Below are 22,116 nucleotides of genomic sequence, written 5' to 3'. Positions count from 1 at the left end.
ACAGTCTCTTCGCAAAGGAAGTTGCTTTTCCACCTTAATTATCATACAATTTTTTTCTTTAAACAGAGAAAATTAGACATACTAACTCAAACCATACATGTGCATTGTTCCAACAAACGTCTCAGGATTTTTCTGAGAATTATTTGTTTTTTAAACGAGACTGTAATAATTTTTATTGGGGGAAGTTTGGAGTGGTCATTAAAGAATACGTAACACATAAATTAAGGAGACCGAAATACCAGACCCTATCCAGAAATTGAGCGACGACAGGAATAATTTCTCATATACCTTAAAGCTCCGAGTGATTTGTAAATTGATCACTCAGGGGTCAGCATTCGGAGTCTTCATGGTGCCACAAGCAGGCCCGTCATTCAAAAGCCCCCCCTGGCTTTTGAAAATACACTAAAAATGGTATATATATATATATATATATATAGATACAAATATTGTATATACATTGAGTACATGTGCTCCCCCCCCCCCCAGAAAAAGTTGCAATGACAATCCTGGGGCCAGTACAGTTCTCATCAATCAAACCAAAATCTGATGGGTACCGGGAAGCTGACGACCGATCCAACACAGGCAGTGGCGGATTACCGCACAGGCGCATGAGGCGCGCGCCTGGGGCCTCGGCAGAGCGGGGGGCCTCCAAATAGTTGTGTGCTTCATCCTACATATGAATTTACATGCGCATCAACAAATCTCTTGAACTAAGTACAGTATCTGCTCTCCCTTTTTTTTTCAACCGCAATTTTTTTTTTTTTTTTTTTTTTGTTATTTTTTTGTATACTGTACGTATGAGTTATGGAAGAAAAACGGGAACTGAAAGAAAAGAACAATTTACAAGACGCAGCTCTCAAGGGCCAGTTCTTCCCCGACAAAGAAAGAAGAGACATTGTAAAGCGATCATTCAGGGAGGGTCATTTTCAAACAGTATTTCCCTAAGGGCACAAGCAGGAGGAGGGATGAGAACAGCAGGTCCTAATGTCTGTCCGAAATGAAAATTGTAGTGAAGGCATAAACAGATGTCTCATTCCACAGTATTAAATGCTTTCATGGGCGCCGATAATACGACAGCTTTGGTGTAAGCTTTTGTATACAGTATAATGGATGGCAAGATGGCTATCGGCAAGCGGCGACATCGACAGGAAGAGACAGTCATACTAATTAAAATGAATGTAGTAGAGCTCTTATTGTGATTTTGTCTCCCACTTGTTTGAATGAAATACTATAAGCTGGTTCAAACAACATATACATTTGCAATCTGTGACTGGAACCATACGACCATATGACAAAAGAAAAGTGGGGTTTGAAATGAATGCTGAATGACATGCATTCTGAATCACGTGATTTTTCTGTTGCTCTTTTAACACTCCCTCCCCGGCTGAAAAAAATCAAGGGGGTTTCTTTTCCTTCTTTCTAAAAAAAAGAGCTACATTTTTGGATTGGTCAAGGAGGCTTGGGTAGACAACATCTTTGTGTCAGACCGAAAAGTGTTTATTGTTAATGTAATTGTAATGTGTGTTATTGTAATGAAAAAAATTTTCATGCCGATCCTCAAGATTTCCTTTAGGATTTAGATTGCAGAATCTCCAAAAATAACGGTAAGCAAAACTAAAAATATATAAATTATCTGATAAATTTTTATTTGAGCATTTCAATTCAACTACAGTAGTCTCTCGAGAATTCGGTCGTGCTCTAATCCAGCACGTCCAGTAGTCCAGGATATTTAGGTGGTGTGGTGTCACTTTTCTCCTGATGCCCTAACCCCCTTAACACGTTCTAATATTTCTTAATTGCTGATCAAGTCCTGACTATGTCTTTGCACGAAATTTCATATATTATTTCAATGGGTTTCTTCAAAGTTAATCCAGCAATTTTGGTAAAATCTGGCACACCGTGGTGTAATACGTACCGGATTAGCGAGAGTCTACTGCAGGGGTCTTCAACCTTTGAGGCATAGCAGGCCATATTGAAACATTTTATAAAGTACGCGGGCCACAATGTTATACAGTGGCATTTTTCGTTATTAAACGAAACGGGAGGGGGGCATAATATAGAAGATTTTTATTCACTCTGAATACAAATAATGCAAAGGCAAAGGCCACAACAGGCAGAGTGCCCAACGAGGTGGCTGAAAGAGAAAATAATAATAATCAATATAATAATAGTAAAAATAAAATAGAATAAACAAATAAAAATAATAATTTCTAAAAAAATTTTTTTAAATAATTTCTTTCATTGACAATAATTTTAATTCATTCTGAAATAATTTCTTCCATTAAAAATATAATTCTTATATTTACTCCGATATAATTTCTTCCCTCTATTCCCTCTATTGAAGAAATGTTTTTCTATTAAATATTATCAGTATCTTTATATCAAATCAAATATATTATATTTGAGATATTATCAAATCTTTATTAATCAGTAATATTAAATTATTAAAACTATGACGGATCTCCATTTTTGCCGTGTGGCTGAAGGAAGGCACCAGGACGGACATCTTAGATTACTAAAAATATGATGCAGAATTTTACTGTGATTTTTTTTTTTTTAATGGGAGTGTGATTATTTTTCATCTAGTACCAGAGAATATCATTATATTTCCTTATCTTATTTTTGTGTTTATGGTTTTGGTGATGCAAAAATAAAAAAAAAGTTATGATTTTTCATAATATTGTTCATTTTAGTGAACCATCTCGTTCTTATTAGGGCCAAAAGGGTGCAGTGGTGGATAAACGCAAATTTGTGGGTGGGGGCGGTGGTTGTGACCATGTGTTCAATTTTTCAGGACGGTTCTGATTTCTTTTGGAAAAAATTCTGAATTTTCCCCTTTTTTTAAGCAAATTTATTTTCTTGGTTTGTTATTCAGTCAAAAACGTAGAAAACATTTTTCTTTCCTTGACAATAATTTTAATTCATTCTGAAATAATTTCTTCCATTAAAAATATAATTCTTATATTTACTCCGATATAATTTCTTCCCTCTATTCCCTCTATTGAAGAAATGTTTTTCTATTAAATATTATCAGTATCTTTATATCAAATCAAATATATTATATTTGAGATATTATCAAATCTTTATTAATCAGTAATATTAAATTATTAAAACTATGACGGATCTCCATTTTTGCCGTGTGGCTGAAGGAAGGCACCAGGACGGACATCTTAGATTACTAAAAATATGATGCAGAATTTTACTGTGATTTTTTTTTTTTTAATGGGGGGGGGGGGACAGCCCCTACCTTTAATCCGTCCCTGATAGGGGGGCCTCCAGATCAGGTTGCGCCTGGGGCCTCCCAAAATCATGATCCGCCACTGAACACAGGATAGTCATTCTCAAGAACCTTCTTAGCTGAGGTTGAGACAAGTGTAGACACGAACTCCAGCTCCGCTCTGGCCATGGTGACAAACTCCGGAACTTCATCAGCAAAAGGGAGAACTGCAACCAAACACTTAGGGTCATTCAAGTATGAGCATCGGGGGGCAGGTGGAATTGCTGACTTGATGACAAGGGGGTTTGAAGGTTGCTTACGTCATCAACCACCCCCTTTTTGAAGATATGAAATATTCTAAGCTGCTGACAAAATTTTGCTGACGGGGGGGGGGGGGGGGGGGGGTCAGTGTTTTGCTGATTTTTGCTGAAAAGGGGGTCAAAAATGGCTGAAAATCTGCTTATGTAATACTTGAATTGCCCCTTACTACATTTTGCGAGAAAACTCTTCACCATTTCAAAAGGGGAAGGGAGAAGGAACTTCATACAGACGAGCCGAGGTACTACCTCGAGAAAACGGAAGACTGAACCAACCCACTGACGTTTCTAGAGTATAAACTGGAAAAGCGGGCGTGGCTTCAGAATGCGCACACTCTGATTCGTGCCGTAAAATTTTACGACACCACTTTTGACCAATCAAGGTGAAAGGGCATGTCTAAAACCTGGACAAAATCTCGCCCTGAACGAAAACTGACTTCCTACAGGGGGACTCTTCTGACATCAGGGACAATGCACTGTAATGTTATACAAAAAAGAAAACGCTTAATTACGCTCACAAAACATATCAAAATAAAAATCAAATTTTACCATTACATGGGAAATTAATTCAGCGTTCCAACGATAGGTCACATGACCCACTTTGATACATAAATTAAAGTACAGGAAAATTTTGTCACTCGACAAAGAAAATTAAAAAAAATTTATAATTAACACATGATCTTAAATTCACGATGGCACATAGAATACACTTTCTTGAAATATCTGTCTATTTTCCAATCAAAATTCAACGACAACAATTATCAAAGGCACGTTGTGCAACTTTCCTTTTCGAAAAATTAGAAATTATTAATGAATTAATTACTGAATCCAAAGATTATCTCAGTATGAATATCTCATCCTCTAGAAAAATTCTGATGACATAACAAAAGATTTCAAACACGAAATGCTGTAATTTTGTGTATTTCAAACAGCAAAAATAAACAAAATTAAAAAAAAATCCTCTCACTGCGTCACCTTCGAGAGCTCGAGAAAATGTCTCTCTCTCACCTTCCTCTGCTTGGTCGAATTTAAATTTTTACAAACTATCTATTTTTCCAACGAAGACGCCTCAAATCAGCTAAAACTTGACACCAAGGGGGCAAAATTTTAGAGGATTACTTTAGAATAATCGGCAGAACTCTCCGATATCGGGATCGCATCCAAAATTTTGAAATCACATACAATGTTTACTAAAACTAGGTGTGCAACCTACTCATTTTCCCAAATGAACGAGGATAATAAACTAATTTTCTTGAAACAAAACACACATATCTACGATTTGACACACAAAAAACGTCGCATACACACTACATGAACAACTCACGATTACTAATCTCTATGTCATATGTCAACAGGGGGGGGGGGAGGAAGTCAGGGGAAAGTGTCCCACGACTTTTCCCACCTAGACAGAGTTGCTAATAGTTCCAAAAGTGATGGGTTTCAGTCGTTCCAGATACATCAACAAATCTGAAGTTCCCCCTCCAGAGAATATACGGCTAGCAGAGATCCTGACTTTAATGTTCCGAATAGAATCGACATTTTATTGGGTGCCGAAATATTCTTTGAGATTTTATGCGAACAACGGATTACCACATCTAAAATATCGTTGCAAGAAACTGTTTTTGGTTGGATAGTTTGCGGTGCTGTGCAAAACTAAGCCGAAAGTAATGTACGATATTGTCACTTATCGATTGAATTAGAACATTTAGATAACACCTTGCAAGGGCGTAGCGAGGGGGGGACTTGGAGGTCTGCCCCCCCCCCCCCGAAATGTGAGAAAATGACCGAAAAAAGGGAAAAAGATGGCCAAATCCATTGTTCTGCCACTTTGGTCCCCCCACGAACGAAATTTCTGGCTACGCCCCTGACACCTTGAGAAGATTCGACTTGGAATCCGTAAACAAAAACAAGTTTATTGAAAGTACTGAGGCATTTCTTTGTGAAAAGCATTTTTGTGAAACTTATTCCAGAAATGAGACAGGTAGATATGTAGTGAAACTAGCTCTTAAATCAGAACAAACACAATTGGAAGAGTCTTTGGGCTAGTAGAAGATTGAACACAATGCGCAAACGACTAGACAAGAATAGAGATATGAAAAAGCTTTACATGAAGGATTACGAGGATTTAGGACACATTGGAAGAACTCACCTCTGTTGCAGTTGATCACATGGCGTTCACTAACCGGATAGTGCGAGTACAAAACTTCACATTGTTTTTGATGTATCCGCCGTCTCTTCTTCTGGGGTCTTTCTCAACCATTTGCTCTTAAATGGTCGTTTAACAGGATTTATCCTTAATTATGATGAAATTTCGTCAGCATAGATATGCTTTCATCGCCGACATTCTAAAAATGCATAGGCAAATTTTGGTTGAATTCTGCCATTGGGATTTGCAGAGAATCATGTGGAAAGAAAATCTGAACGATTCTGTTAAGGTGTTCAGATTATTGACTGGCATTCTATTAGCAGGGGTCTGTCCAGCCGGAATTTGGGTCCGGAAAACGGACCCTTCACAAAATTCCGGGGCTAAAAAAAGGATGTTACACAAAATTTGGAGGATAATAAACGGATCCATCACAAAATTCCGGAAAACGAACCCTTCATGAAAATTACGTCGTAAAAAAACGAACTTTTAAGACTGCTGTGCGACAAAATTCTTATCAGTTATGACCCTAGTCGTAATCAAAGCTGCATTAAGATTAACTTACAAGCGGCTTTGGTCGTAATGGAAAGCCATTGATTTTTTTTTTTTTTTTAAGCATGCATTGTTGGCCCAACACCACCACCCCCTCCCCCATAGATGAGTAATCTTATCTATAGAAGTTGTTGGTTGGATACCGGAAAACATGACCTTGAAAATGCGACCGGAGAAAGAGCGTGACTTTGAGAGGGCTTCCTGTTAGGACATCCCGCTGGTTGACCGCGCCCGATATTTTATCGCACAACCTATGCCATTATACAAACGCTTTAGCCCCGCACTTCTCCTCAAATGGTCTTTGAATCACAACCTCTTGTTAGTCGCACATACTTTTTCCTGTATTGCGCTTTCATTTTTGAAAATTTAATATGAAGCGTGGTCGATCACCAACAGGTGGAAATTCAAGGAATAGTGATTACTACATTAAAAAAATACGGCCAACTGACGTTCTGGGATGCAGCTCCATAACATCGTTTTTTAAACGAGGATCTGAAAACGTCACCAAAAAGACGTCAGATACAGATAATTCCAATTGTGCTAACCGGGAAAAAATTACTGAAACTATGCTTCCTTCATCGGTTTCGAACCACGCTGTCCAAACCTTGGAAACGGCGCGATACATTACCGATTTATTGGAGGCGCCGAAAGACATTTCGGATTCTTCGAAAGACATTGTCGATTCGTCGGAAGCGATGACCGATTTATCGGAAGTGGCGGAAGACAATTCCGTTTCTTCGAAAGACATTACCGATTCGTCGAAAGCGGTGGAAGACATTGCTGATTTATCGAAAGCGCTGAAAGATGCTACGAATTCGTCGGTAGAGCCGGATTTTAAGAAAATTTCATCTACAGCAACTAGAAAAATGGGACCAAAAGTACCGAATTTGTTGAACATCGCACGTTTTGAGAAGCTTCACAGTTGGCTATGTTACAGCATTTCTGCATTTGGCTTTCTTTGCAAAATATGTTCTACATTTTTTGATAAGGGACCCTGGATTGACCAAGGGGTGCAATTTGGTGATCACCCAACACGATGTGTCAACAAGCATATATATAGCCAGAAACACAAACAAGCTGTGAGTGCATCAAAAACCCCTTGTATTTGTTTACAGAAAAAACTGAAATTGCTGTGCAGAAGACTAAGGAAAACAATGTGAAGGTTTTAACAAAATATATAAAGATTTTGTACTTCATGATAAAAAAAAAATGGGCAGTCTCCGATAATTTTTCTTCTGTAGTTAAGTTCATTGGTGAGGATCTTGGTGACAAAGAAATAGAATGCTATCTTGCTGCATGCGGCAAGAATGCCACCTATCTATCAAATGTGTCAGTAGACAATCTTACAGAGGCAATATCTTTGTATTTAGAGAGGAAAACTTTGACGGCTTTGCAAGTAGCCACTTACTTTACACTGATGGCTGATGAGGCAATTGACGAAGCACAAAGAACACAGTTGGGTTTAATAGTGCGTTACAAGATAGCTGGAAGTCCGCTCAGAGAAGAGTTCCTCAGTCTTGTGAACCTAACTGCGACAAATGCAGAATCTGTTACATTTGTCATTGAGAAGTTGTTGATAGCAAAAGCGATTCCAATCACTAACTTGTTGTTTTTAGCTTTGGATGGAACTAATGTGATGAGTGGAGAAATATCAGGTGTACAAAGACGTATACGACACTTGGCACCTCATTCTATTTATGTCAACTGCAGAAATCATCGACTAGCTTTAGTTTTTGTACATTTGATTAAAAAAATATCCCATTCTACAGGCTGTGGATGCCGTTCTCATAAGCTTATGGAAGCTTTTTTACTACAGCCCAAAGAAATAGCAAGTGTTTTTAGATATTCAGCAAAATGTGTATGGTGTAGATGTTTTGAAAATGTTGAGTGTTTCGGTTACGCGGTGGTTATCTCATGGACTTGCATGCCAACGAGTGATTGATAGGTTCCAATTCTCAAAGACTCAGGAGCCTGAATTGAAGGGGATTAGAGAGCAACTTCTGAATACAGATGTTCTCCTATGTATTCTGTTCTTGGCTGACTTCCTCAAAGTTATAAACAGATTTAGCTTGTGGCTTCAGGGCTCTACAATCATGTTTAGCTCTATTAATGCAAAGGTTCTAGTTGTTTGTCAGGAAATTGAAGTGCTTGCAAATGATTTACATACAGGGGAACACTTCAAGCAGTGTAAAGATCTGTTGTGTTTCTCCCAAGAATGCACTGAACTTAATAGGAAAAAACGAAGCAAGAAAAAGTATGGAATGAGTGCAGACAGCATAATCCAGGAATTTAAGGAAAACTTTGTTCACAATTTTATTTGTGATTTTCAGGAAGAAATGTCGGCTGCATTTGGTGTGAAAAACAAAATATTAAATGCCTTTGATATATTTCACACAATGAATTTGATTTAAATACAGTGGAGACTCCTGAAGAATGCCTGGATATATTATTGTCATTTTATGGTGGAGAGCATCGAAATGAATTTCAGGGGACTGTGAAAATATCGCAACCCATACTTAATGCATCTGAAGGTATGATGGAAAAGAATGGGTTTGATAAAGATATCTCTTGCAAAATTGTATTTTGAGACACAAAAGAATAATGAAGCAAGTGCGTTTCTCGGAGAAGACAAGAAATGTGAGGCCAAAAAAACTCTGGAGAAAAAAATTTCTCCAAATGATGTTTTGACAATTCTGGAGAATGATGCAAACACCTGGACTGCTTATCCTAATTTAATGAGGTTATTATCATTATGCACTATCACACCTCAGTATCTGTCGAGAGACTTTTTTCTCAAATGAACCTTGTGTGCACCGATTTAAGATCAAAATTGTCACTAACCACTCTCGACAGACATCTTCGGAGCATACTCAATGGACCCGACAAGCTTACAGATATTGAATGCCTTTCAATCATTGATATTTTCAAAGACTGGAAATAGACGTATAAGGATATGATTGTTGGTATGTTTTTATATTTTTCTGAAGATTTAGCAATCTCACTTTTTAACTTGAAACTCAATTTGATTTCAAATTAACGTAAAATAAAGTAATGCAAAGACTAAGACACACAGATTGGTTTGGTTTTTTTTTGTATAAAGTAATAAATAGGAAAATGAGGTTGCTGTTTAATTAGTATTACTTTCACTGCTATTTTGAACACTTTCACAAAAATAAGGTACGTTTTCACAAAAACAAGACCCTGTGCAAAAAGTCTGGACAGACCCCTGCCTACGGTACAGCTTGGCTCCGTATTTAGCTGCACGTGTACTGAGACAGCTAGCGCTAGATGAACAATCTCGGTTTCCTTATGCATCCGCGCTACGCAGGTGTAAGCCTCCCTCCGTACTAGACACTCCCTTCCTTGAATACAGAATTTACAACAAAAATCACAGAGTAAAAATACATCAATACAGTTTTGTTCGATTAATCATTAATGTGAAACCTGTGATTGATGCTTAGAGAACAGATACTTGAAATCAGGCCTTACAGTTGGCAACGAAATACTTAAATTGCCCCCAGTCTATTTCTTGACAGATGGCAGCACTACACAGAAACAAACGTCACGTTAGGTTCACAACACATACATGCACATTCTGGCATGTACCAATTAATTAGAAATTGCTTAGAGGAATGTGTACGAGGTGCATGTACGGTAGAGTAGTAGTCTATTTCTTACTTTGTATTTTATTGTCGCCATAGCAGAAAAGCCTTGCTCGCATAGATACGATGTTGAAACGGGCACAAGTGCATTAATTGCTTTCTTCATTAGATTAAGATACTCCTCTCTCAGTCCAAGCCAAAAAAGCAGCCACCCCCACTCTGCTCACTCTTGGTGAACTTGCCTTTGAGTGTGGAATCGGAGCCGAGATCAAATAAATTCACCTTGTTCACAAGCATTGAAATCCATTTTCTCAGCACTGTCTGCGAAATCAAATGGTGAAACAAACCAGTAGAAATTCTCAGTGGAAAGTACATGTCTATTGCATCTTGCAATCTTCATGGATGTTGACAAATGAGTTTTTATCGGCTTATTCGAAGGTGTGTGTGTGCTTTCACTCTCCGTTATTACTTTGAAGATTTCTGCAGCTGGCCGATGCGAAGATAAAATCAAGAAAGAAAATTGGCCTTGTGGGGAATTGAACCCACGTTCTCTCACTTGCCGGGTGAGCACCCTACACCAGTGGTGCGCAAACCGTAGGTCGTTTCAATGAACTAGTGGGGGTCGCAGGAGATTCTCTAAAATAAAAATTTTCAAATAATAAATTCATTTTTATTTAAAAATGTTAGAACTAAAAAATGCCTTTATTCAGCTGAGCTAATGTAATTACCATGTGCAATTACCAACGTAATTTTATTAAATTCTACTTGTACACTAATCAATACATCGGCTCAGTCATGCCAGAATCACGAATGTACAATGTCTTTCCAAAAAAAGAATGTGGGGAATGACATTTGAATGTTTACTCTACCCATGCTACTTTATGCAAGTTATTTTCCTAAAATGTTTTAACGTGTGTTTCAATAGGGATACACGTTTGCGCTACAGGCACATCCAAACAGCTGTTTAAAAAAAGGAAAATTTGTACATTCGTGCTTCTGGCATGCGGCGGACAATATCAAGTTAGTACATTTACAGGATTGACTTGGAAATAATCACACGATTTCAAAATTGTATATTTCTTAAAAATGAAAAACATAGAATGATAAGTGATATGTGAATATACAGGTGGGTGGGGGGATGTGTCTATGTTTTATGAAAAATTTCTGTTAATGGTCGATGTTACGTGTAGAATCATTTTGAAATCGGATGATTGTTACTTTATCACCCTGTATGTGAAAACCAAAGACAATACACCTTGCTACACTTCCATCTTACATAAGGACACTAAGTACATGAAAAAAACAAAGTTAATATTTATATAGTGTTAAAAAAAATTGAATACCTTTGGAAGTCAATATCGCCTAATTAAAATCGGGAACAATCATTCGGAAAAGAACTTTTGGACAGCACGTTTACTGGCAAAACAATAGGAATATTCCGGAAAACCAGAACATATGGTCAGCCTATTGTAGGGGTCACTGATTTTTTTTTTGGTCAAAAAAGAGGGTCACGCTTCAAAACGTTTGCGCACCACTGCCCTAGATCGTTAAACTAGAAAGCCTACAAATCCTCTAAAGCTGAACCACTGAACTATAAGGAAAGTGGAGTGAGGACTACGCGACCGCATCACACCCTTTTGGAGCGAGATAGACAAAACATTTCCTGACCGTGTTAATGCAATGGGACAATTCCAAATAAGAGACCTGTACAAATTCTGTTTTTTTTTTCACTTTTCAGCCAATAATTATGCATTATTTATCTTAAATTTTTTTTATAAAAATGAATACTCACAAGAAAAATACCCTTTTTTCAAAACTTGAGAAGAACAATTTTTTATAAAAAACAACATACATTTCTAACATGTTTAGCGTTTTATTGAAAGCTTCCACTTCGAAAATTCGTATCAGTGAATATTTTCACGAATTAACTACTGAAAAAACAACTTTCAATGCAAGAAATGAGATGAGAATTAGAGAAAAAAGTTTTTATTATTATTTTTTTCAAACATTCTACATACAACAATGTTACATACAAGTTTTTAAATAAACAATTTACAAACAGATCCACAAAGCATAATTTGGAATATTAGAATCGCAATTCACAAGAGCACCTTATATGTTTGCTTAAATAATTTACAATGCAAAACCGTTGAGGATTTGTAGATGTCAGCTGTGAAATGTTCAGCACAAAGAACAGATGCTTTAGTTGGATGCCAAGACTTTCTTTTCACAGCTTCCATGAATTGTTTAAAAACTTCTGGGTTTCGAAGAGACCTTTATTTAAAAAAAAAAAGTGTATTCATTAACCAGGCTTCAAGAAAGCACAATAGAAGCAATCAATCATTATAATAGTAGCTCAACAATGATAATTGTTTGATAATTATAATACATTGATAATTAGATATTATAAACATAATTATAATACATTGATAATTAGATATTATAAACATAATTATAATACATTGATAATTAGATATTATAAACATAATTATAACACTTTGATGATTATGATACATTTATGATTTTGCATATTTCGTTTTTAATATTTGAGCCAAAACTGATTATGTAAATAATATTAATTGCATTTTACCACTCCTCATTCTCACATTATTTTCCCAAAATTATTTTTACCAGAAATAGAAAAGTTTAGGTCCTTCGTTCCTTTAATTTACAAGGGATTATGGAATGCAATTTTTAATGAAGCATATATATTTCGTCAGTTTTTGTCATAAAAATTCTATACCCAAATAGTAATAAGCAATTTCTACACGATTAAAAAAAATATATTTATGAGGTGTATTCATATGAAATTAATTTATTTCGAATTAATGCTCATCAAACAGAAATTGAATGTGAAATGAAAACTACATGCATTTAAAATTTTACGATTTTAGTATAAAAATCAATGCATCTTTTAATATAAAACCATGTGCACTTACCTAGGAAACCGAAGTTTATACTTCCATCTTCCTTCAATTTTCTCCATCGGTTGGTGCAAATATAGGTAGAACACGATATCAGCATCTGTGTATGTGCAGATGAACGATTATACTAATGAAAAAATATGAAAACTGAAAAATTACTGAAGATGGAAGTTTCCCCCATTGTTTACATGCTGAAATAAACAATGTTTTGCCTATTTCACTCCATCACGCCCAATTTTGTATTCCTCCGCGTCGGCTCTCGCATGTCTGTGTTATTGTTTCAGGTTAATTTGGCAGTGCAGAGAAAGGTAGAGAGTGTATTCCTTTGCCGTAAAATATATTTCCCATGTATCGGAGGCTTACGACAGGCCCAAAGTCAAACCCCCAAGTCCGCCCCCCCCCCTGCACTATGGGCTTGGCTTACGATGATCATTTATGCAGAATATTTCAATTTTTTGAATAATTGAAAAAATATCGTTCTGCACCGATCTTATCTTTATTCGTTTAAAATAATTATTAATAAAAGAATAATAATGAAGAAAAATAATAATAAAATAATAACAATAATAAAATAATATTTTTAAATTAAAAATATCGGTTACCATTACACGCAAAAAAGATATTTTTCTCAGTGAGATTGGTGAGAATCAGCCATACCTTACTGCGACCACGCATCGATACATTGGTCGAAAGGTTTCCGTTGTCATAGCAACGTGTGATGCGGTTCCCCTGTAGCTTCCCCTCTACTGCAAAGTTAACTTGAAACGAACTATAGGAAGTCTTCACTCCAGTTTACTTATAGCTCAGTTGGCAGCAAAAGCAACGATGAGAGAAGAGATCAGAGCAACGAAATCAAATACACTGATTCCAATGCGCCTGCATATAGCGGCGCGCACCACAGCAGAGTGGGAATTTTGCCATATGAGCTAATAGCAGCGCATTCAAGATATTTTGTTTTTGCCGCTCTACTCGCTTGTGTGTAGCTTCAAGATGTCCGTCGAAGCGCTTGTTTTCGCTGTTAAAAAGCGGAACTGAAGTCAATAATGCCACCAGAATCGTTGATGTTAAAGTTCTCGAGGTACTTCAAAAAGGTGTGGACAATCAAATGAAAACAGCCAGTACCAAATATAATTTTTATATATTTCCCGTCAAATGTTTTTCTTGTGCACGTGCTTAACCAAACCGGAAATGATTTATATTTTGAGTTTATAATATTTACATTTTGAGTTTTAAGCTAATTTATCAGGCACTGAGTGTGGGTACATGTATTTGAGTAGTCTGAATTAAAAATCATGTATGTTTCTGTGGAAAAATTGGCAAGTTTTATTTTCTGCGTACCGTCAATGTTTCCATACTGGAAGCGTACTGAATGTTTTTTATGCTGGATTTTTGGGTGTCACTAATTACGTTTCTTGTGTAAAAAAAATGAAACCAACAAATATTTATACAAACAAAGCTATTCGGGGGGGAGGGATTTTCCACTTCTACCCTCCTGCCTATGCTAATAATACAAATTTAAACGGTGGGGAGCTTTAATAAACTTGATATTTTTCTTAATGTTTTACTCCTAAATTGAGTAGAAAATATTGTTGATTTTTCGAGAAGTGATTGCACTCAAGTGCCGCGGGAAAAGATGTGTAGGGAGGGAAGCGTCAAAATATGAGAAATATTTCCGTAGTTTAAATTTAAAAATAGTGATATTCACACATTATTTCTAAATTGTTGTCTGAGCAATGATTTTTATAATTATGAAATTTTTAAGCATTTTTTAATTAAAAAAACCAAGCTGATAGCGAGTTTCTATTTGATACTCTCTGCTACATCAAACGCCCCCCCCCCCTATGCGTACTATGTTCCTTGCTCGCAGCTATATTCTTGTGTCGCTTCTCTTCCTTCTCATTCGTCGCTTTGCTCGCCACTTCCACTATGTTCTTAGATTTTGAGATTTTTGGGGGCAGAGCGTGCAGAAGAAAGAAAAACAATGATCGGAAGTTCATTTTGAACTCAGATCGTTGTTTTTTGTTTGATCCTTTTTTTTTTTTGCAACTTTTATTCTGTAACAGTTGCAAAAAAATACAAGATCATTTACGTTCATCAAAAATACAACTGGCAATCAAAAGGGAGAGACAAATCGAATCCTGACATACATACATGCGGAAAAAAACAGACATCTCACCTATAGAGAAAAAACCAAGTCTATTTCCGTGCTCCCGTGGGGGTGAGAGCACGCCGCCGCCGATTTTCATACAGCGTCGGAACAACCGGTTCCCGCACGTGCATGGAGAGAAAAAAAAGGAAAACAAAACACCCCTTTTTCCCTTTTTTTTTACATTGAAAAAATATAAATATTTACAATAAAACCGTAATTTTCCATTATGCATAGGTTTCGTTAACATAACGGTGACATTTTTCTTTATACAAATACAATGCCACAACATGCAAGATTCCCAATGAGGTGGCTGAGAAAAAGATGCCCATAAAAATATGGATGTCATATATTTCAAAAATATAGGAATGCAATTAACAAAAATTGTAAACAATATATACGCATGATACTAGCCAAACTAGATCATTACTAACTAAACTATAGTGACAGACAGAATCTTTCGCTTTTGGAGCACATATATCTATGCTGAATGGTCCATTGTGCAGTGGACGGTGACAATCAGCTAATGGCTATTTATTCCGCATATATATGTTCCAAGGAAGAAATATGCAATCACTATAGCTTAGTTAGTACAATGGTACACACTCAGTTGGCATCTGAAGGACCTCTGTTCGAGTCCCGGTAGGGCAGAGATGAAATATATTTCAAAAATACAGCAACCCAATTGAAAATGCAATTAATAAAAATTATAAACAATATATACACGTGATAAAAATTCACGTGTATTTTCCACATACATGCGATAATACAAATTATTTTTTCTCTAATATAAATCTTTTACAAAGAAAAATCTGATATAAATTTAGGTGTAAACTTGACTCGGGTCCATGGGCCCGAGTCCCCCGCCCAACATTTCGGAAGACCCGGCTCAGCCCCCCCCCCCCCAAAAAAAAATTCATATGAATATGGTTTCCTCATTTTACAATGATGAAAAAAAAATTTTAACCAAAAGTTGTCCTAATTATGAATTAGTTAAACGAAACAATCAGCTCAAAATTTTAGTTCTAAAAACTCTGAATGGTCAATACAATATTTTTATGATTTTGAACATTCGTCTCGATCATTACTTTTTGACTTGGTTACTGTGAAACCAATGAACCTGTGGGGTCAGCTGGCCTCACAACCAAAAATGTTGCATGTCGACAGTATCAAAAAGTGGCGGAGTTAAGGTGGTGCGATGCTGTATTTTCCAGTGGTGTAGTGACAAACTTCGTAATTGAGTGCATCCCAGACATTCAGCGCACATGTTAGTGAACATTCTGCGGACATAAGTGATAATGACATGGTGGAAGTATTACAGCGTGGTGGCTATGACAACGATGGAACTGGGTGAGTACCGCATGGTTTTTCTTCTATCATGAGCGTTTGCTCGTGTTAGTGTTTGCTAAGAGCCTTTATGTGTAACATTTAATTTTTAGCTTTAGTTTTGGGAGTTAACATTTTATTTTGTTCTGTTGTTTTGGTTATATAATTCTGGGAAACTTGCATAATGGCGGGTAAGAAAAGTAGACGTCGTAAGTCAGGTAGAGTCGACAAAGATATGCAAGAATTCGATGGAAATGTGGGAGACAGAACCAATGGGTCTATTGAGGAAACAATGGAACGGGATAGAACAAGGGAACGTGATTCGGAAGCCCGAATCCTGGAGCTAAAAATTTGGTTACAAAAAGTGCAAAATGTGGGTCGGGAGATGGAAGTAGAGCTGGAAAAGCTCAGGATGGAGCGATTAGGTAAAGAATCGTCCATGGAAAATCCATCTGGCTCAAGCACTAACACTGTAGAGAGAAAAGTTGATATGGTGGGCCAGTTTGTCAGGCTAATTAAGGGATCATTGGGAAGGTGTCCTAAAAGTCTGATTGAGGTGATAGGATTTTTTTGAAACCTTGGAAAGAAACTTTTTGACATTTTCTGTGCCGGAAGAGTTAATAGATAGAGTGTTAGTAAGATAGAGTTAATAGATAATAAGAGTGTTACTCTGTTTATTGGAAGCAGGATTAGCGAATTATGTTTACAGAAAATTGGATAGTGAGGAGATAATGAATTTTAACTTTGTTAAAAATACGATTTTTGAAGAACTAAGAGTTTCTCCAGAAAACCTAAAACAGGAATTTAATTCCTTAAGGAAACTAAATCATGAATCTTTTTTCAAGTTCGCCACGAAAATAGAACAATATTTGCGTTATTATATAGAGAGTAGCCATGCAGAGACATTGGAAGACCTTACACAGTTGTTAACTGCCGACAAACTGAAGGATTGTCTACAACCAGAGGTTAGGTCACACATATTACAACAGGAGGGGCAAGATACACTAACAGCCCATGAAATAGCGCAAAAGGCAGATATTTTCACTAATTCGATTTCGTCCACAAACATTAATAGCACGATTCCTAAACAACCATTTTCCAATGACAAAAATTTCAAATCTACATCCACTCCCAAAAAATCGATTTAAAAAAATGCTACATTTGTAATTCCACAGCACATATTGCGAGATTTTGTTCTAAGAGAAAAACGGGTGCAAAAGGGGGTGCGGCAGAGGAAGGAGGACATTCTAGAGATGACTTGTTTGCAATGGTCAGTGTTGACTTGAGAACAATGGAGCTGCTGTTCAAGGCCGAAAATATTCCTTTCACGCTGAAGAATGTTGTTGTGGCTAGTGCTGAAGGGGAGGCAGAATTCAGGTTGGACTCGGGTGCCGACATCACTTGTATTCGTCAAGGACTTTTCGGGGAAGAAAAGGAACCTGTGAAGGGTTTCATCCGCTTATACGTTGCCTCCGGAGACAGTGTACGGGTACCTTTGAAATTTCTAAAGTTGAGAATAGATGAGAGAGGGCTACATGCCGGAGACAGTGGGATGGAAACCACCTGCGCTATTGCCCCAAAGCTAAGTAGAGAGGGTCTTCTTCCTCTGGAGGATCTCAATTCATTGGCTTATCGCTGAAAAAGCTGGCACAAAATTTTTAAACACCCAGTCGATTGCACGTGGCATGTGTAAGTGAAATGTCTGCTTTAATTGCGTATACACATACATACAATATTGGCCAACAAACCAGAACATGCCTCTCAATCTGTCTCGAAGAGGGACACAAGAGGTTAACGAAGCCACGCTGGAGATTTTTTTTCCATGAGCTGCTTCAATAATTTGGTGACAGTTTATGTAGAACATTAAATTACACAAGAATCATGGTACATAATACAAATGGTATATAGAACATTCGTTAAAAAATATACACGATGACACCCTAACCCAGAGGTTCTTAAATTTTTTTGACGCGGAGCCCCGTGGGTCTGGAAAATGCACACGGAGCACCGGTTGAGAACCGCTGCCCTAACCAAGCTACTAACGAGTAAATTAGCACAAATATAATTGGTAATAACTGGAAGAACTAATAACTAGTTCTCTCTTAGCACAAGCTGCAGTTTTCTGCATGGATGATGAATGAATTATTGGATTCAAAATAAAATTCAGAACAGTGGTTACATTTGATAGGTTTAAATATATATTCACAGATACGAATGATAAATATTTTTGTCATATAAATTTTATCTAAAGTTTATATAAAGTTTATCTCTTCTGGTAAACTTTTCTTTCTTTCTTTTTTTCAACTACAACGTGGGTATTTGTGCCCTTTTCAAACCAAGTAATCCTTCTTTTCTCAATAAGCTATTCTTCTTTTCAAACATTGATAAGTTTGGGGAGGAGAGGACTGCATTGTTGCAGGAAGGGGCAGTTTGACGACACTGTGTACTGTCACTTACTGTACAATGAGACAGGGAACTGGTTCCTGGCGAACGCATTTATGAGTTCGAGCCGAAATGATGGTAGTTGCCTTCGGACTCATATATGAGTCGTCACCGTTTAGAAGGTTAACCATGTGAAATATTATTTGCATATCTCTAAAACTTTTTGAGAAAACAAATGTTGAAATTTATCAAAAACTGATGCAGATGACTTTTCCGAGGCTCAATTTTTAAGCGGCATTGTTTGAGAAAATAAATCATAACTTTTTCAATTTTCAATATATTCAAGTGAAATTTTTACTAAAGTGTTCACAAAAACATACAGAATATGAATAAAGATAATTCATACACTTACATTTGAAATTTACATGCAGAAAAATTATGTAAACTTTGTTTTTGTGTAATTTTTCGTTAGAAAAAATACAATTTTTCAAACGTATTTTTAGACCAGAGGCATAGCAGTTACCAAAACAACCTTCATTTTAAATTTCTCCTAAATATATGAAGTAAAATACTGGAGAAAAAAAAATAATGGTTTTTTGACCATTAATATGTTTATTCTGGTTCGCAGCATAAAATTCATCGAAATAAGACTGGATCGTTCCGATTTCAAATCATTCAACTAGGTACTGAAATGCAACCCATCATCCCAGATTCCAATTATTATTTTTTGTTTATTGCTTCTATCATGCTTGTTGACCATGCAAAGTTTCATGTACATATCTCAAAAGCTTTTTGAGAAAAAAAATGTTTTCTAACCTCATGAATGATGTCTCTTAGGCTAACCCCATTCAAGCAATATTATTTGTGAAAATATATCACAACTTTGCAGATTTTCAATACATTCAAATGAAATTTCCACTAAAGTGCTCACAAAAAAATGTAGATTATGACTAGGAAAGAAAATTTAACCCTTTGCATTAAAAAATTAGATTGCTGAAATTTAATTTTTGATTCTTTTTATAATAAAAATACAATGGCTCACCTTTGCTTTTTCATTTACAAAAGCTCTCCTGCTTTTTGCACAGCATATTCAGTGACATTGAACTCTTCAGATTTTTTTCCTTTTTTCCCTTCCTTAAAGCAGGGGCCAGTGTTGAAATTTGCAGTTTTCCCCTTGTTTTGATGGTTAAATTGAGTCTTATTAACTTTATCGAAATAATCATATTTGCTTTCTGTTTAATATGTTCATTAAGTGAGCTTTGAGATTCATTTTCTGGTAATTCTTCAAAAACTTTACAAACATTTGATTTTAAAGTGTTGCAAGCAGATTCAACTTTTCTTTTGGCATTGTTTGACTTGCACTGTGGAGCTACCCTATGAAATTTAATTGGTGACTCTTCTATGTTCTGTAGAGATGAATTTATTTCTTCAAGTGCTTCTTGTTTAGTAATTGACATTTTTCCAAGTTACTTCTAATTAACTAATGTAGTTAATAAAGCTAAAATACTTAATTTAACTGGCAACCAATTGACAGAAATGCAAACTAAAGCCTTGGAACTGGGAATTAATTTCTGCGACAAACCTAAATTTAACCCAATTAATTTCATTGCTCCTATAGAAAAGTCAGTTTCACGCAGTAAGATTCTACCCAGGGTTGGTAAAAAAAACAAAAAACCGGGTTTTTTTTGGTTTAAACCGGTTTTTTGTTTTAAATAGTATTAACATTAAAAACAATAAAATTTCTGAAAAATCATTCAAACTTCCAATAATTAACTAAAATAAAATGTTTATTAATGTAATTAACACTATTCCCATGCTAATTAATCAATAAATATTTATTACATTTTAACAAAAACCAACTTTTGCAATTTAATTATTTTTTGCTTAACTCAATGGATTACTGTGTGTTTGGAAATTCTTTTAATGTTATTATTAATCATATAATATATAAATGTTTTTCTCCAGTTACTTTCAGTATACTTAATTAGGAAGCTATTTTGCAAAATGCTCACAAAAAATGCAGATTATGAATAGAAAAAATTTAAACCTTAGAGGAAAAAAGTCATTTAAATTTAATTTTTTTTATTAATTATTTTTTTTTTGACAATTTTTAAACACATTTTTTTGGATGCACAGCATGAATTTTCAATTTTTTTAAAATTTAATCCTATTAATATATTAAGAAGACTGTAGAAAAGTAAACATTATTTTGACAGTTAATACATTTGAGTAACAAAACACAATTGTACTTACATGACTACATTAATTATATTTGTACATTTTGACTCAATATAATGATTCATGCTTAGTAAAAAGAAATTTATATTTTATTTTTCATGTACACTTATACATTTATTACAGTATTCGCTGAATTAAGTTTCATGGGCACTTAATTCAATAATTCAAAACAATTAATAAATTTTAAAATTCTAGGATTAAATGAATTTATGAAATAATTAGAAATGTTAATGTAATGTTTCAAATGGGAGTTGGTGAAAAAAAAGGTTTTTGGTGAATGAAATAATTTTTTAAATTAAATCTTCATGTTCAGATTCTTAGAAGTGTTCAATAAATTGATCTATAAATATTTCTTATGATGCAACAAAGGCGAACTTTTGCAATCTGATATATTTTTGCATAAAGAATTATTTTGTATTTGATAAATCCAGATAATATTAATCATATATATAGATGTATTTTTGAAGTTTTTTAACATGCTTAATTATAAAGTTATTTTACCACAACAGTGTTAAATTTTTTTTAATTACTTTGATTTTTACAGCATATATTTTAATAAACATATATTTAATGTATATGATAAATATGAAATGGTTATACTTGTGTGAAAAAAAATCTACATTATAATATTTAACACAAGCCTCTATATATTTTCCCAAGAAATAATTTAAAATTCCTGATAAAAAGCCAGAATATGAGGCATTAAATCACAAAGAATGAAATAATTATCTGAGGCAGATGGAAGAGAGTAGAATTGAAAACCTAATGTATATAATGCCTGGTGGTGATATATTAGATGTGATGTTTCTTTTTGTGATGATTGTAATAAATAATAGCTTCTGAGAAGATATAAAATATAAACTATGGCACACTGGTCTTTGTCCTTCAGAGGACAGCTGGGTGTGTTATTTAATTATAAGACTTTATCATCCCAGCAGGTGATGATAAAGTCACTGCTGCTGCTTCATTGAGGAAACTAAAACAAAAATATAGAAGAGTTGATCCACTTTGCCCAAGAATATTGAGAAGACACCAACAAATAAGGCAAATACACAAAAAAGAAAAAAAAAAAAAAAAGAATAATAATAATAAAAAAGTCCTAATGCATTTCAACACCAATGGGTGCCGTCTTCAGAGGAAAAATTTAACCACTAGTCTGGCTGACCGAGTTTCCCACTTGGGTTGAATACCAAATCTTCACGCTCGGTTGCTCAGCGGAAGAAGTACGTCTGTTCACTTCAAACGTCGTGGTCAGAATGAAGCTGTGAG

General features: G+C 35.4%; 1 protein-coding gene across 4 annotated transcripts in view; it reads right to left on the bottom strand.

Moving 5' to 3' along the window:
- Muted (biogenesis of lysosome-related organelles complex 1 subunit 5) overlaps positions 1-22,116 on the bottom strand; it is a 164,241-nt gene that overhangs the window by 9,426 nt on the left and 132,699 nt on the right. Inside the window, exons 5-6 of one of the 4 annotated variants that reach the window (XM_089236497.1) lie at positions 12,771-12,855; positions 11,911-12,105 (exon numbers count right to left, since the gene is read on the bottom strand). The exons of 1 other annotated variant lie outside the window; for it this stretch is intronic. In XM_089236497.1, the coding sequence (XP_089092623.1) occupies positions 11,931-12,105; positions 12,771-12,855 (260 nt within the window). In that variant the 3' untranslated portion in view covers positions 11,911-11,930. Of the gene's footprint in view, positions 1-11,910; positions 12,106-12,770; positions 12,856-22,116 lie in introns of those variants that run through there. 2 more of the 4 variants (XM_089236496.1, XM_089236494.1) reach the window with 2 other exon arrangements.

Source organism: Pholcus phalangioides, unplaced genomic scaffold, assembly GCF_987345545.1.
Source record: "Pholcus phalangioides strain wild (caught in Gottingen) unplaced genomic scaffold, Ppha-v1.0 ptg000009l_1, whole genome shotgun sequence".
In the NCBI taxonomy this organism is placed as follows: Eukaryota; Metazoa; Arthropoda; class Arachnida; order Araneae; family Pholcidae; genus Pholcus; species Pholcus phalangioides.
Note: the sequence above shows the minus strand (reverse complement) of the source record. Positions and strands in the feature narration are given on the sequence as shown.